General features: G+C 40.2%; 1 protein-coding gene across 4 annotated transcripts in view; it reads right to left on the bottom strand.

The window, feature by feature from the left end:
* The window catches only part of CMIP (c-Maf inducing protein), a 275138-nt gene that overhangs the window by 91273 nt on the left and 167126 nt on the right, over positions 1 to 16739 (bottom strand). For 2 of the 4 annotated variants that reach the window (XM_089689802.1, XM_089689803.1), the window contains exons 6-8: positions 14252 to 14314; positions 9821 to 9901; positions 4700 to 4777 (exon numbers count right to left, since the gene is read on the bottom strand). In XM_089689802.1, the coding sequence (XP_089545928.1) occupies positions 4700 to 4777; positions 9821 to 9901; positions 14252 to 14314 (222 nt within the window). The remainder of the gene's footprint in view (positions 1 to 4699; positions 4778 to 9820; positions 9902 to 14251; positions 14315 to 16739) is intronic. The other 2 variants (XM_089689804.1, XM_089689805.1) reach the window with 1 other exon arrangement.

The following is a 16739-nucleotide window of genomic DNA, read 5'->3' as shown; positions in this document are numbered from 1 at the left end:
CCAAAACCACCCTCCCAAGGTATTTATTTATATTTTAATGACAGGATCACTTTGAGCAGATAACTGAAGTTAAGCTTCCGAAAGGAAGCTCCAGCTTCACTCAATTTTAAAAGTTGTGGTTTGACATGAGTGGCATGCAATCTTGACACGCGATAATCGTGGCAGATTCACAGAACATTTAGGGTGCTATTGCAAGACAATGGCACCCAAACGTGCACAGCGCATTGTGTTGTGATTGCCAGACAATTTGGAATCGCGGGTGAAATTGCAGTGATTCTGCCCACAATCCCAAATCGTGAGATCTGAATGGGACCTAAAGGAGTGCTCGACAATGACTGTGAATTCCTGGAGCAGTGATGAAACCCATAGGCTCTCATGGCCTCTCCATAGTCATCTCTTCCCCCTCTCCACTGCAGCAGCTGCTCACTGACACAGGAGAGCTGGAGCAGCTGGATCATGCGACTGGTCCAGATTAAAAATATGTAAGTTCACAGATTTTTTTTTTTTTTTTAATATATAGGGTAGGCAGGATAGGTAGGAGGAGGGAGAGGATCAGGATCACTTTGAGCAGATAACTGAAATTAAGCTTCCAAAAGGAAGCTCCAGCTTCACTTGATTTTAAAAGTTGTGGTTTACCATGATTGGCGTGCAATCTTGGCACGCGACAATCGTGGCAAATTCGCAGAGCATTTAGGGTGCTCTTGCAAGATAACAGGTAGGAGGAGTGGGAGGGAACATTATTTAGGAATAGTTAAGAGTTAGCCAATAGTTAGATTGGTCAATAAACAATCACTTTCTGTGATACAAGTCAACCCGGCTAAAAAATATGAATCAAATGAATACACATATGAATCTATAACATGCAATCACAATTTATGTTTACAATAAAAGTATGGAATTTAGCAGGCAAGAACAGCCATTTGTGTGCTGAAACAAGAAGGCGGAGAATTCACACGTTGACTTGGTCAACTCATGAAATGACTGTTTCAGTTGTGTAAAGGCATTTGTTCAATTATGGTCATATCAATTTGAATGAAAGACATTTTAAATATTAATTACATTACAACAGAAAAATTATACTCGGAGAACTCATGTTATAATGAAAAAAAAACTGTAATAAACAACAGAAATAATCTGGAACATGTTCTTAAATTAAACACAATTATAAAATACAGTACATTATTTTAAAGGTATTGCAAGTATTTCCCTTCAGGGCATGTCTACAGCTAATTCAATTTCATTTATAAAAAAAAACCCAACAAAACACTATATGGTTAATCAAAGTGAAACAAGAACATCTGTACAGCAGATAATCAGATTCTTCCTTTCATTTGCTAAATAGTTTTAACCAAAATTAAACTGTTATTAATGTAAGTCCATGACATAGGGACAACAGGAAGAAAAATAATTCTCTGATTCATTTCATGCTAAAGAGCTCCTAAAATGACACTAAATGAAATCTTCATTCTCCAAACATATTCTATAACCACCCAATATTTAATGGTCCTGTAAACTACTTTTCATTCCTCCTTTGTACCCTTCTCAGTAATTTCCTGAGTGCATATTAGCTGTGGTCATGTACACTGCTCTAAGCACACTACAAATCCCATAGTCCACCTCAAGAGCAAGCAAGAGAGGAAGGACATGTTTCTACATACAGTGGGACCCCAGAGAACTAACGTGGCCACCCTCTAACAGCAGCATAAAAAATAAATGGAGATATGGAGCCCGAAAGCAACCCTTTTGAGTTAAGAATACATACTTATATAATCTTTTTTTAAACCAGAGTTTATTGTCACTTTAAGGTGTTACAAAACCCACAACAGTAAAATCAGTCTGTATATGCAGTAAAGCATGCTAATTACCCTCACTGTGGAACCTAAGGGGTTAAACCTCTGCATTGTGTAAAAATGCGGTTTGATCCTGTCTTCTCTGATCTTCCCCTTCTACTGTCCCCAAATCCATCTGCTGATAGTACAGAGGTCTAGGAGTCGCTCTGCACATGCTCAGTTTAGTGTGTATTGCTAGTTTAGTGTGATCAGCACAGGGCCAACCAGCACTGTCCAGGCACGTGGTCAGGTGTTATGAAGCCTCACATGACAGTCAGAGCAGAATGAAAACTCCTCCTACAAGCTTTAACGAGTACACATCAGGACACTGATAGAAGTCATAAGACTGCTATACACTGTTGATGAGAAAAGGTACTTAGCAGTTTATATATGTACTACAATAATTGCACTTCCATGTGGTGTGTACTGTGGGAAACCAGATATAGTGATTCACTCTACAGTCAGGCGATCTTTAGTGTGAAAGGCACCAGAGAGGTCTTTTCTTTCCTGCTGTATTTGTTTTATGGACTTAAAATGTCAATGGAGTTTACTTTTACTAGTGCGTGGTCATCCTCTGGTATCAGCAACTAACTGGATATGCCCCTGATGACAGTGTGGGCAAACGTAGAATGACCTGGAGCAGTATTTTACCACTTCTAGTTTTCAGAAAAGGTTCCAACCTCACTGGCTGATACAAAACTTTGATAAACACATCCAGTTAGGTACAAGTGTCCTGTGGGGTTTCTTAGAAGCATCGCTTGGCACAAACTATGACAGCTTTTCTCAACCGCTTCAACACAGAGGAGCCCTTGAAATAACTTTGTGTTTATCTCAGGGACCCCCTGCTAAAAATGAGTATATCTACAACTTAAGATATGGGGTACCCAAACTTTTCAAACAAAGGGCCGATTTACTGTCATTTACTGTCATTCAGACTTTAGGGGGGCCGGATTGTGGCCAGAGGGGTAGAAAATGTCCCGGGCCCAGCATCAGTGAGAATAAACGTGGCCTCAGGGTTGGCGGTCAGTAGGGGGAAGAGTAGTGCCCCATCACTGGTATTAGTGGAAGTAATAGTGTGCCATTGTTGGTGTTGTTGGAGGAACAGTGTCCCATCATTAGTGTCAGCGGCAGGAATTATGCTGCATTGTTGTCAGTGGGAGGAATAGTGCCTCATATCATGGGAGGAAAAGTGCCTCAAGGGCCAGATAAAAGCTAGCAAAGAACCACATCTGGCTCTCAGGCCGCATTTTGGAGACTGCTTTGTGTGATGGTCAGTGAGAAGAATGCTCCTTATGCTTGTGGTCATTGGGAAGAATTACCACCTTACAGATAATTAAAAAGATCACTGATCTCAGCAGGAACCTATCTGAGAGGCAGGAATTGTTCACTGTTGAAGGAACCTGTGGAGGAACCCTAGTTGAGAAACCTTAGATTACAGGATCACACATATGGGCTTTGAAATATAGCACGTGGCAAGTTTGTACTGAACTTATCAGTCAGTGGGGCTTTGTGCTGTGGATATATGAATGTTGCATGCAGTGGTAGGTCCACACTAGCCACCAGAAACAGACTGCTTCTCTTGTTAAAAAGCAAGAAACCACCATTGACATTCGCACAGGCAACAGATGATTTTTTGCATTCAGTAACCGTATGTACCTTCTCTAGTGTTTCCCATAGACATTAGATGACAGTCTACTGCTGTCACTCTCAACCAGGTTTCCTCCATAAGTTGCTAGGGCTTCTTTGAGCTGTGGCTAATTGACCTATCATTTGATAAACCCTGCATAATAATGGGTCCAATGCCACTTGGCAGAGACGGTTTCATAAACACCAAAGATCTTTTTTAGCTGTCTGAGCCCTAGTGTAAAGGTGGAAATTTTTCCCACTGGCCAACAATGTAGAGGTAATTGTTCCCACTGATCCCGATTAATTAATTGTAGCAGGGGTTCTTGGGCACCTGAAATATATTTCAAGGGTTCCTCTGGGGTAGAAAGGTTGGTCTACGGTTTTATCCCCTTTCAACCAAAGTAGGTGGCAAGCTAATGTCCTTAGTACAACTATGGATGGTACTGAAGGTCCAATCTTCAAGGGCCAAAGGAATCAGCTTGGAAAACCTTGTCCAGTTACTATTCCCCTCAACATATGCCAACTGTAGAAAAACTGAAAAGAAGTGAAGCCATGTCTCCCTATTTGTCCTGTAATGCCAAAACAGGAACATTCCTACAAGGCAACAATTCCCATATAAAGTATATCTAAAGCTAAAACTTTAAAAGGGGGAATCTGATTGGTTCTGAAAATTGGGGTTGAAGTTCCACTTTAAACTGTATGTCAAGCCTGATTATAACTATTTCCCTTCACTTTTTTGTCCTGCCAGCAAGAGATTCACCAGACAGAGACAATGTGCAATAGGAACACAGACAGAAATAACAATTTGGCAGGAGGTCCTAGCCTTTCCTACCTTACTAAAGAAAAGCAATTTTACCTGTGTTGATATTGGAGAGTTCCCCTGACTTCCTGTCTAGTTAAATGTTGTCAGCAGGACAGGAACTGAAGGGTAAATCTCCCTAACCGACCCCAAGAAGCAGTAAACACCCAACATGGGGTTCTAAGTCTTCCCCACTCTATCCAAAACTGCAAAAAAAAAAATATTTTGCCTGGACATTAACTTTAATTCTGCTCTCTTTGAATGTGAGAGGTGTTTTCGAAGCAAATACGCACCCAATGAACAAGTGAGCAATTGCAAAAAATATGAAACATTCATTTGACAAGAATAGTATTTTTTCACAGTGCACATATATGAAATATCCACCTGACACATAACTATTTCTCTATTACATGTGACATAACAGATAGTCGACACACAATATTACCTGCAAATGCAGGTGTTTTCCAACCTCCACCAGCAGATAGAGAGAGGTATCCAAGCCGGTAAAAGAGATCCAGTACATCTGCAATTCATTTGATACCCTTGAATTATTGGAATTGGGGAAATATATATTCATTTACAACAGCAGTTCATACCAGGTGGAGAATGACTCTCCTTTTAGCTAACTGGATGAAACTGCTGTTCTTTGCATACAAGTTAATTCATAGCTGTATTGCTGTCAGAGAGTCATCACGGCTGCTTTCTATAAACTTTGAGGTTAAAGTGGAGCCGTTATCTGTAGCTAAAAGGATAAATCTGCTTTTCACTAAAACTGTGGTCTTAAATAGTCAAAATTTATACTACAGAGCAATAGATTTAATTTGGGGTTGCACAGTATTTTTTCCCTATGAGCTAGCCTGCTACTCCCCTATCTACTGCTTTGAAGCAGGTGCCTGTTCACACAGATTGTATGGAAAGTTGCGGGATGTATACACTGGGGGGATTTACTAAAACTGGTGCACTCAAAATCTGGTGAAGCTGTGCATGGTAGCCAAACAGTTTCTAAATTCTACTTGTTCAATTACGTTTTGGCAATAAAACCTGGAAGCGGATTGGTTTTTGTGCAGAGATCCACCACACTTTGTATCATGCAGTTTTAGTACATAACCTCCTTTGTGTCAGGGCCAGTACAGGATTATATTAGGTGCTGTGCAGAAGGTATTTAAAGTGGGACTAAACTAAAATCCGATTTGCCTTGTCCAAAACTCTATAATAAAGCTTGTTGTTGTTTTTGAACATACTGGGGAGATTTCACCTCACTTCCTGGTTTCTTGGACAGGAAGTGAGTAAATCTCCCCAACAGGGACACAATAAAAACTTGGCAGATGTTCCTCATTTCCTCCGCTCAATGCAAAACTAAAAAGAGTTTTACTTATACGCCCATCTTCAGCCAAAACAGAAAATGTGGAGAGAGGAAAACAGAACTAGTATCAGATTTTAAATACAGAACAATAGTTCTGGCAAGGCTTCTGTCAATGGGTACTTGATGGTAGCTAAAACCATAGAAATAGAGAAAGGAGCGCCAAACCAAAAATGGATAAAAGAGCCAAAGATTATTTTAATTGTTGGCCAAGAAAAAAAAGTCACATAAAAATATTCAACACGTTTTGGAGCAACACCACTTCCCCTTCACCAGGGTTCAATACAGAATAAAACTTGGATGGACTCAGTGAAACAGTGACAAAAGAAGCAATGTGTTGCTGTCCAGCAACTATCACATTGATACTCGATGAGGAGCATTTAAAATGCATTTCAACATAGATTTGAATAAAGTTTCTGAATACATCCAAAAGTTATCCTAGGTTGCCTCCTGATGAAGGGAGAGTATTGTTGTCTCTGAAACGCGTTGTTTTTCTGTGACTTTTACCTCTGATGTTTTCTGGTCTGGCTCTCCTTTCGGTATTCTCATGGTTTTAAATGCTGTCTGTGTTTCCTTTGTAGAATTTTCTCCTCACTTCCTGATTTGTCTGACCCCATCAAATAGACAGGAAGTGACAAAAATCTTCAAACCAGGGCCAGAGATAGCAATAAAAGGATTCTAACCTTTTTCTAAAACTGACAAAATGTATGGAATAGAGATTTAAAGATGAATTTCAGATATTGCACAAACATATTTACATTGGTCCAAGCTGAACCAATGCAACTATGTAAAAATTGCAATACCTGGAATTCAGTTTTAGCAGTTGAAAGTTTAGTTATAAATTCTACTTATCCAATAGAAATATGTAACCAAAGGCCTAATTGCCATGGGTAACACACTTTCCCTGAAGTCTTAATAAATCAGCTCCACAAAATAAAGTCGGTAAAAGCAGCTGCAGGCAAAATGGACCTCATAAATAAATCAGGGTCTCTATCACCCAATGGAACCAAACTCTTCTAATCTCTAACTTGCACAGCAGAGGAAGAAAGATGGCCATGGGCAAAAAAATCTTTTTCCTTTAAGCCAATTTTCAGAGACTTTCGGGCATGAGGCCAATATATTTTTGTATTGATGCTAGGCATCATTACACATTTCACTTACGCTCAGCAATAGGGAACACTACACCTAATCAATACTTTCTAGAATATGGCAACTGTAGTTTATACTCCGTTGGAAATCCCCTTATCCAAACTTACACAACATGGGTCATATTAACCCTACACCTTTCATAATTCTTTTGCAAACTCACAACTGATTTTGGAGTGTAAGTGTAGCTTTCTGGATTTGATTTGTCATCTAGAAATCATATAAAAAATAATCCCTTCCAGCAGGTACTCGTCTGTCCACCACCATGATTGCTTGTGGCCCAATGAAAAACCCTGCTACGGGTGAAGCATTTAAATTCCCTTTGGTCTTCCTACAACTAAGCACTTGGTGACTCACCAGCCATTTGCCAGCCCCAAGACCTGTCTCATGGTGAATGGACCTAAAACACTTGCAAAATAATTCCCCCCTTACTGGACACCCTAGGACCATTTTAGGGCTTCTCTCCCATCTCTCTGACCACAATACAACCCTTGAGTCTAGGTCTACTTTAACATTGCATCCTATGTTAAAGTAGACCTAGACTCAATCGCTAAAATCTCATATAAGCTAGGTTGTTTTAAATATTCTTAAAATATTTAGCTTTCATTCAAGCAATACCTGGCCATTATGCTATGAAGGTCCTTGTGCAGGAACTTCCTATTATCAGGTGACAAATGTCTCCTAGTTTCACCCTTGCTTTGAACCCTCCCTTATAGATACTTCAGTGGTGGTGAAAACAACCTAGCTTATATGAGATTTTAGTGATTGAGTCTAGGTCTACTTTAACATAGGATGCAATGTTAAAGTAGACCTAGACTCAAGGGTTGCATTGTGGTCAGAGAGATGGGAGAGAAGCCCTAAAATGGTCCTAGGGTGTCCAGTAAGGGGGGAATTATTTTGCAAGTGTTTTAGGTGGACCTATAATGTAATAACATTTGTCCCGTGCTCATCATCCTACTCCCTTAGCGTAGCATATATGACCAATGTGTCGGCATCAAGTCATGTCATTGCTAGTGAAAGAGGGTATAAAAAAATTTGTTTCATCAGCAGAGGTTTTTAACTGTTCTAAATGCCATTTATAAGTATACTGGAGATTGTTATTACAGTAAAGGATTAGTATAGATGTATAAATACAAATAAAGGAATGTTGAGTGTGCCATCTTTAAAGGGAGTCTACTATACATCCAAAACACTCCAAAAACATAAATTATAACAGCTACTCAATTGAATCTAATTTCTATGTTATCTATAGAGATAAGAATACATTTCAAAAGAAAACATTTTCATCTAGTTGGCCATAGTATGTAAAGTGTTAATTCTCCCTATCTATTGACTACAAGAGGTCCACTGATACAGTATGTATGTGGTAAGCAACCTCAGTACTCCAGCTGTTGTGGAACGATGTAGAGTGATGGGATTTGTGGTTTCACTACAACTGGAGTACAGAGGTTGACTACTCCTGGTATAGAAATTAGGTGTAGTGGCTTTGTTCTTTATGTTGTATGAGACATTTGGTGAAGCGAGACTGCTGGCAAAAATGTTAATTTTAGGAGACTTCTGATGAGCAAATATGGCATAACAACAATCTTATGTTGCAGATGCATTATATTTATCAATACAATGACCATGTTGTGCATAACCTACACAGTACAATTAATTATGTCAATAGTTTGATATATGGTACCCCTTGTCTGCTCTTTCCTGCTATGCTGAGCAACTATGCATGATGTGGAATTCCTAATGAAGTGCTTCTTACAAAAAGGAATGCATAAGATTCCCTTCAGTTAAGTACACATGGATGGATGAATGAATATCCGGTAACAACACACCCACTGGAACTCATGGGCCAATATTATGGAAGCCTACTGAAATAGTTATTTCAGCTTTGGTTATATACCAACAGCTTTATGTACCTCCAGTAGATTCCAGTAGTAAATACCATTGTCTTTAGGCCTCATGCACATGGGTGAATGAATTTACAAATTTAAAAAAAAAAAGCAAAAATAAATAAATACGATACCTAAAACTCTTTTGATGCACCTCTATTTTATTGCTTTCATTTTAATGTGCTATAAATGTTAATATGACATATCAACCAAAATCCCTACATACTGTATACTATTTAGGGTGTGTGTGTGTGTGTGTGTGTGTGTGTGTGTGTGTGTGTGTGTGTAGTTTGTGTGTAGTTTGTGTGTAGTTTGTGTGTAGTTTGTGTGTAGTTTGTGTGTAGTTTGTATAGTTTTCTTATGGATAGCAGAGTATGTCTGAAGGAACTAAAATAAAAATTAGATCAGGGGATCCCAACTTTCATAATTATTGCTGAGCTTCTAACAAATGATTCTCTCTTTATAAGAAAGCAACACAGTTAATAAATTAACTTTTTGGAAGAGGGGAGGGGTGGGGGTGCTATAATTTCCTAGAAACAAGAACTAAACCAAAGGGAAAGTGAACAACTCCAACATAATGCCAAAACCAACGCTCAAATCTTCAAGTAAAACAGGAACGTGGAAACTGTCAATCGCTGAGGTGCGGCCCTCTAAAGATCGGGGAATCTTGATACTAGCAAAAAAAGAATAAAACAGGGTGCACTCTCCTCGTGCATTACTATGGTAAAAATTAATTTAATATAAAACAAATGCATACCAACAGATCATAAAAACAGAGACAAAGGACCCAAGATGTCGGTCCCAGGCAGTGGGGGTCCTTGGGAAAACAACGCGTTTCGGGAGTAGAATTCCTTTCCTCAGAGCTGAAAATCCTAGACATGTGATGGTCCATCTGAGGAAGGGAGTTCTACGCATTGTTTTTCCCAAGGATCCCTGCTGCCTGGGACCAACATCTTTGGTCCTTTGTCTCTGTTTTTATGACCTGTTGGTTTGTGAGTATGCATTTGTTGTTTATATTAAATTCATTTTTACCACGGTGATGCACGAGAAGAGTGCGCCCTCTTTTATTCTTTTTTTGTTAGTATAAAGGGAAAGTAAAGCTTTATTGCACAATAGGAAAACAGATCGACAACTCAGTATTAATATGGAGCCAATAAAGGAGATCAATACTGACCATGTTGTGCTTGAGGATTCTCTGTACGACTGGAGTAAAGACCTCAATGACCACCATGGAACGAGGACGCTCTCTACAGTGCTATAGTAACAGAAACATTTGGAGAATGTTAAGAAAAGTGATGGAAGCACAAGGATATTGTATAAAGTTTTAAAGATTATGTACTGTATAACCTTTTGATAGGAATGCCAAGTGTTAAAAAACCACTATGGAGTAATATTTGGCTGTCTGCGTCTCATTGTAGAGATTTCCCTTTGCTTCCTGTGTGAGGACACAACAGAAAGCGAAAGAAAATTTCCCTAATAGTGATCACTGGAGCAGGTGTCCCCATTAGATGTACCATCACTTCTCATTCTGTTGACAGCTATAAATTTTGGATTTCTCATCACTTTCTGTCTTGATGACAACGGTCTCCAGGACAAACAGAGATACCTCCTCAGCAGGGATACAAATCGCAAGGAAAAGCTGGCAGAAGCTCTTAACCTTCCCTACTCTAACCAAAAATGCAATATAAAATCAGCTATCAGGTAATATGCTACCAGCAATTAAAAATACATTTAACAGTTTTGAATAAACATGGTATAAAATAAAAATGTAAAAAAAAAAGTAAAATAATGTAAAATGTGGTTAAATTTTCGAAAAAAGAAACATGGATAGGATTATTTACAGTAAACTGATAACATTAATATCTAAATAATTATTACAGATTACCTGTAACTGCTGATAAAAAAATGATAACAAAATCAATACTGTGCAGATATACATTGTATGCTGATACTACACACAAAGCTAATAGAACTGAAGAAAAATTTGAGGTCTGTTAAAAATTGATATAGCATTTGTATATATTATAGAAAAATACTCAGAATCTTCTTCTTATTGCTCCTGAGACTGGTTAAATAATGTTTCCAGAAGATGGGGAACTTAAAGTGGTTGTAAAGACTGAAGGTTTTTTACCTTCATGCATTCTACGCATGAAGGTAAAAAACCTTCTGTGTGCAGCATCACCCCCAACCCCTCCTAATACTCACCTAAGCTCCCTCTTGATCCAGCGATGTGCACTGGAGACTCGGCTATCCCGGGAATCCCTCTTCTCATTGGCTGAGACAGAAGTGGGAGTCATTGGCTCCCACTGCTGTCAATCACAGCCAGTGAGCCAATGAGAAGAGAGAGGGGGCGGGGCCGAGCTGCAGCTCCATGTGTGAATGGACACAAGGAGTAGCAGGTGACCCCATAGCAAGGTGCTTCCTGTGGGGGACCCGACAGGAGGCAAGGGCAAGGAACGCCGAAGGGGACTCGATTAGAGGAGGATCTGGAACGCTCTGTGCAAAACCACTGCACAGAGCAGGTAAGTATAGACATGTTTATTATTTTTTCTTAAAAAAAAAAAAAAAAAGCCTTTAGAACACTTTAAAATTCAACAACAGTCCAACATCTACATGGAATATGGTGGCTGCACAAAAAATTTAATGTTTTGTAAGAAAGCTGCATGCTTATAGAGATGCTGGAGATACAATCAGGGGAATTTCATAAATCTCTAAGGACACTTTTCTGGCAGTACTTCCCTTTAGGGCTACCTGTGCCCAATTCAGGCAAGCATTTTCTCCAGTGTCAGTAACATTACCCACGTGTGCCAAATTCAGGTAGCTTTAACTACTGCCACTTTAGGAACCAATTGCTAAGGCAATAATAGATTTTTTTAAGCCAAACTCCATGTAAAAAAAAAAAGTTTTCCCATGCAGTTGGCTGCTCATTTTATCTAGGAGTGAGGAGAAAGATGATATTCACCCGATCCTTTGATTCCCTGGAAAACAGCGCTCCTCCACTGTCCAGTGGTGGACTGTTCGTAGTTTATAGAGCCTTATTTGGCTTGATGACATCTAGAACAGTCCACAGTTCAAGATTGCTGGAGCACAGGGGTGCCAGACCGATCTTGTGCTGGGAGAATCAAAGAAATAGATAACTATATCTCCATTCTCCTCTCCACTAGAAACAAACAAGCAGTTAAAGCAAAGCTCCACTCAAAAGAGGAAGTTCCGCTTTAAGGACTGCTCCCCCCGCTCCCCATTAAGGATTGGCACCTTTGGGGGGCGGGGGGAATCGGGTACCCGAATTTGACAGGTACCCGCTCTCATTTCCGGTCCGATTGCCTAGGCGATTAGAAAAGGAAGATGTCCTCCCTCCCTGTAGTCTTTTGGGACACGTGACAGGTCCCAGAAGACTACAGGATCATTCATAAAGCGCAGCGCTACTCGTGCATGCTGAAGCAGCAAGCTATCACAGTCGGGTGCCCACACTGAAGATGCCGACCTCCTGGAATACAGGACGGCCGGTGAAACGGGCTGTGGGGGACACACCACAGGACTGAGGGACAGGTAAGCGGCTGTTTTTCAAAAGTCAGCAGCTACAGTGGAACTCCGCTTTAACCTGTGCAGTGCGGGCACAGCTCCACTGCATGTAAAAAAAAATGTTATTGCCTGTGGTAGGGCTTTAAAGAATTATTGCCATTTCGCAGATTAGGGAACAGTAATTAAGACCAACTCTGAGCTGACATATGGAGGTACTTCAGTGCTCAGAGTGGGGGCATGTCTTTTCTGGGAAATGGTCAAGAAAGTGATTGCTTCCCATACAGGGCTCTATTCACAACCTGATTCAGCTGTCAGTCAGGAGATTACCTACCACAAAGCTAGATGTACCAAATTGGCTGGGAATAGTGGTGTCATTATCCAAATATTGCAATGCCTGATGGGAAATTGAAAGACTAGTTCTCCTTTAAGTCTGCCATACTTCTGATTGACAGTGGATGGTAGTGTGCAGATTTGAAAGCCGTTATTGGACTGAACAGTGGCTATGAATCTGCCCACTTCCATACGCTGTCCATTAACAGCAAGGTGCACCTGAGAAGTAACTAGCCTCATATCCCCATCAGGCTCTGCCCATTGCACTAAAAAATTATCCACCATGGGTCTGTCAGTGTGTCGGGTGCAGTGGCTGTGCACGAAGCACAATGAGAACGTAGTGTCCAAGTATGGAGACTCTGACCCCAGTACAGGGCACCGACAGATTCTTGAACCTGTGATGTGTACACATGTCTCATTTCCCCATCAGGCTCTGCCCAACGCACTAAAAAATTCTCCGCCAGGAGTCTGTCAGTGTGACGGGTGCAGTGGCTGGGCACGAAGCACAATGAGAACGTAGTGTCCAAGTATGGAGACTCTGATCCCAGTAAAGGGCACCAACAGATTCTTGAACCTGTGATGTGTACACTAGTCTCATTTCCCCATCAGGCTCTGCCCAACGCACTAAAAAATTCTCCGCCATGAGTCTGTCAGTGTGATGGGTGCAGTGGCTGGGAACGAAGCACAATGAGATAGGAGTGTCTAAGTATGGAGACTCGGACCCCAGTACAGGGCACCGACAGATTCTTGAACCTGTGATCTATACACCCTTGTGTACAGCCTTTATGAATTCCTCCCAATGTTTTCTTAGCAAGACTGTTCATAGCTGGGTCTTTTTTTTCCCATCACCCAGCGGGAGACTGTTTCTTCAGGAGACAATGACTGACCTTCCAGCTGTTGTAAAACATACATTCCTTGCATGGAAGGAAAATTACATTTCTTATACATGGGCTTGTTCTCAGAACAGTGATATCACATGTTAAGCGTGCCATACGGTGTCCCCCCTCCACAGTAGCGAGGGGGATTGAGGAATAGCCACATATCCTGACAGGGGGGACTCCTTCGCTGATCACTGCTGCAGACGCTGTTCGAATAAAATGTTCCAACATTGTTGGACAGAAGTCGGTCATTAGAATGACTTCTGTAAAGCAGAAACAGCCAAAGATGGATCAAAATTCAGCCAGACCCCGCTGAATTGGCCAAATTTCGATCCATTGAGCTTTAGACTCTAAAATCCTATACACACGATGAGAATATCGGAAGAATGATCGTTCTTTTTTTTTGCATGCTAGTCTCATATCAAAAGTGGAAGAATACTAAAGTTACGTAAATTCAGAACAAAAATTTGGAAGTGATGTAATGTATTGTAGTTTCAGATGAAAACTGATTTAAAAAAAATTGTACAATCTGGTTCCATACAAGTAAACATTTCCATGCTTGTCCCTTTAAATAATTTTGGATGAAAACTGTGTACTAATGATCAGATTATCGTATGATCACTTCGAAGCGGTATTTTTCAAACAAGTTTCTGATTGTGTGTACTAGGCTTAAGACTGATTAGGTGACAACAGTAAATGTAGAACCTGCCACTTGAGCAAGTGCTAATTATCTGCAGAACAAAAGCAAATACTGGAATTTTACTTGAACAATCCAGCTCTGTCCACAGAGTGTAGTTAAATGCAGTTGCTCTCTTTTACAATTTCCAGTATGTTGTGTCGGTTGGCTCTAAATATAAATAAAAGATCATCCATACCTTGCAGAAGAATTCACAGAGATCAGGAGGGGGGTGGTTGTTTTCCAAAAGAGGAGCAATAGCCTGAAATATAAAAGAAATAAAATGCTCAGCATAAAAATAGAAAGTACCTTAGTATGAAATCACCTATATAATGCAATATCAAAGGGTATGAAAACCTTAAAGTTTAACCAAAGACAAAACTTTTTTTCTTTAGTTTTGGATTGAATGGAGTTGACTTAGAACCCCTGTCAGTTTGTATCGCTGTCTGTGCCCCAGGGGCGGGCGGACTGACAACTCATGGGGCCCCCGGGCAATAGGGGATCATGGGGCCCCTGTGTCCTTGCCCAAACTCAAAAAAGCCAATGAAAAAGGTACCAGGGGCATCTCATGGGGCCCCCTACTGACCTCGGGCAGCGCCGAGTTTCCAAATGGTCAGTCCGCCCCTGCTGTGCCCCCGTTAGGGAGATTCACCCTCTCCATTTATCATGTTTACCATTATCATCAAAAGTGAAAGTAAAAGAATCCTAATTTTGGGTTGTCCCTAGAAAAGTAATAGAGGAGAAATTTTCCAATGGGGACACTGATTCTGGAGACTTGGGTTTCCCCAAGGAATTCCCCCGATCTGCAGAGATTGCCACTCACTTCCTATTTGGCTATGAGACAGGAAGTGAAGGTAAATCTCCCCAAAGGGCACAGATGGCAAAAATAAACTGACAGGGGTCATAATCATCCCTTACTCTATCCAAAATGAAAAAACGTTTTGCCTATAGTTCTTCATTAAAATTCAAATATAGCCAATTTTATTCTGATAGATTAGGGAAGAGTTGAAACCGCTATCAAGTTTTTATAGCTGTCTTAGACCGGGAGTTTCCCTTTGTTTCTTGCTCCGGTGACATGCTGACAAATGGGTTTCACCTTGGGAAGAAGTGATGAGAAATCCTTCTACTGGGGACACAACAATAAAACATAACAGAAATTCTCACCGTTGCTCACTCTATTAACAGAAGAAGTATTTATTACCATTTTCAGAGATTCCTCATTTCTAATAATAGTGGGATGGGAAGTGAGGGGAAATTACCCCAACAGGGATGCTGCCAACCATAAAATCCCAACGTGATTTCTAAACTAGATACAAAGAAAACAAACAGAGGGCTCACCGGCCTAGTGCATTATCGTAAAAAAATATTTATTAAAAGGATAAAAAATAAGTATCGTACTCACAATTGACATACAGGACAAAGGCACATCACACTAAACAGTGGTGTCCAATCTATACTGCATATAAGTCCAAAAATGGAACCCTGGACTTCCAACTGGCTAACGCGTTTCGAGGACTCAGCCTCTTCCTCAACACCTTGCGTTAGCCAGTTGGAAGTCCAGGGTTCCATTTTTGGACTTATATGCAGTGTGGATTGGACACCGCTGTTTAATGTGATGTGCCTTTGTCCTGTATGTCAATTGTGAGTACAATACTTACTTTTTATCCTTTTAATAAATATTTTTTATGATAGTGCACTAGACCGGTGCGCCGTCTGTTTGTTTTCTTTGTATCTAATGACTTTGGACTACCCAGATCCATTGAGGGCAGCAAGGAGTGCACATTCCAGGAAATTTTAATTGTTACCATAGCCTTTGTTGAGTCCATCCCCAGCGCAGGAGTACAGAGTTTTCTGTGTTTGCGTGATTTCTAAACTGTTCCCCACTCCATCCAAAATGAAAAAAAATTAGATGGATGGAGTTGACAGATTACTACACATATAGCCTAAAGCGTACTAAAAAGCCCACACTATTTTTTTCTTTTTTTTTTTTACTCAATCCCATTCTTTATCCAAAAAAGAAAACACAGTTTGACCGTAGTCATCCTTTAAACATTGTGAGACCTATTGAAGACTCTAACACAACTAAGTAGTGAATTCCTGTACCAGAAAAATATACGGTATAAAGCAAATACCAGAGCTACACAGGAGCTTTAAGGAATGCAAATTTTTTTTAGGGGTTCCAGCACACACATTGCGCCCCAACACTGAAGTCAGCCTTTTCCTCTGCCCTGGTTAAAAATGGCTGCCTGGCATCTTATACCACTTGAGAGCAGTAAGGGCTGCAGAAAAACAAAAGTAAACTTTTCTCATGGTGTCTGTGGCTATTATTATCTGGAAAATCAATTTTCACAAAGTATACAAGTAATATCCAGATTACTGAGCTGTTAATAGCAATCACATTAATAAAAAAATTGAATTTTATATACAGATATCTTCTATGTAATCACAACGCAAGGTTCGCTTTAAGCAGAAATGGCCTTGCTCGCCTTTGCAGCTGACACTTCAGCCAGACTCACAGTGCTTACTAGAAATTATAGTGTTTTTCCATCTAGCATGAACAGTACAACAAGAGACTATGTTTTACGAGCCCAGAGATTTGTTTATTTCTTGTTTCTTTTAAACAACTGTCAAAGTTTCAGAAAACTCAAGCCACCTAATTATTCTATAACCAAGCAACCGAATGTGCT

This window comes from Staurois parvus, unplaced genomic scaffold (assembly GCF_062004578.1).
Source record: "Staurois parvus isolate SC_StPar_1 unplaced genomic scaffold, SC_StPar_1.0 ptg000498l, whole genome shotgun sequence".
NCBI classification, from domain to species: domain Eukaryota; kingdom Metazoa; phylum Chordata; class Amphibia; order Anura; family Ranidae; genus Staurois; species Staurois parvus.
Note: the sequence above shows the minus strand (reverse complement) of the source record. Positions and strands in the feature narration are given on the sequence as shown.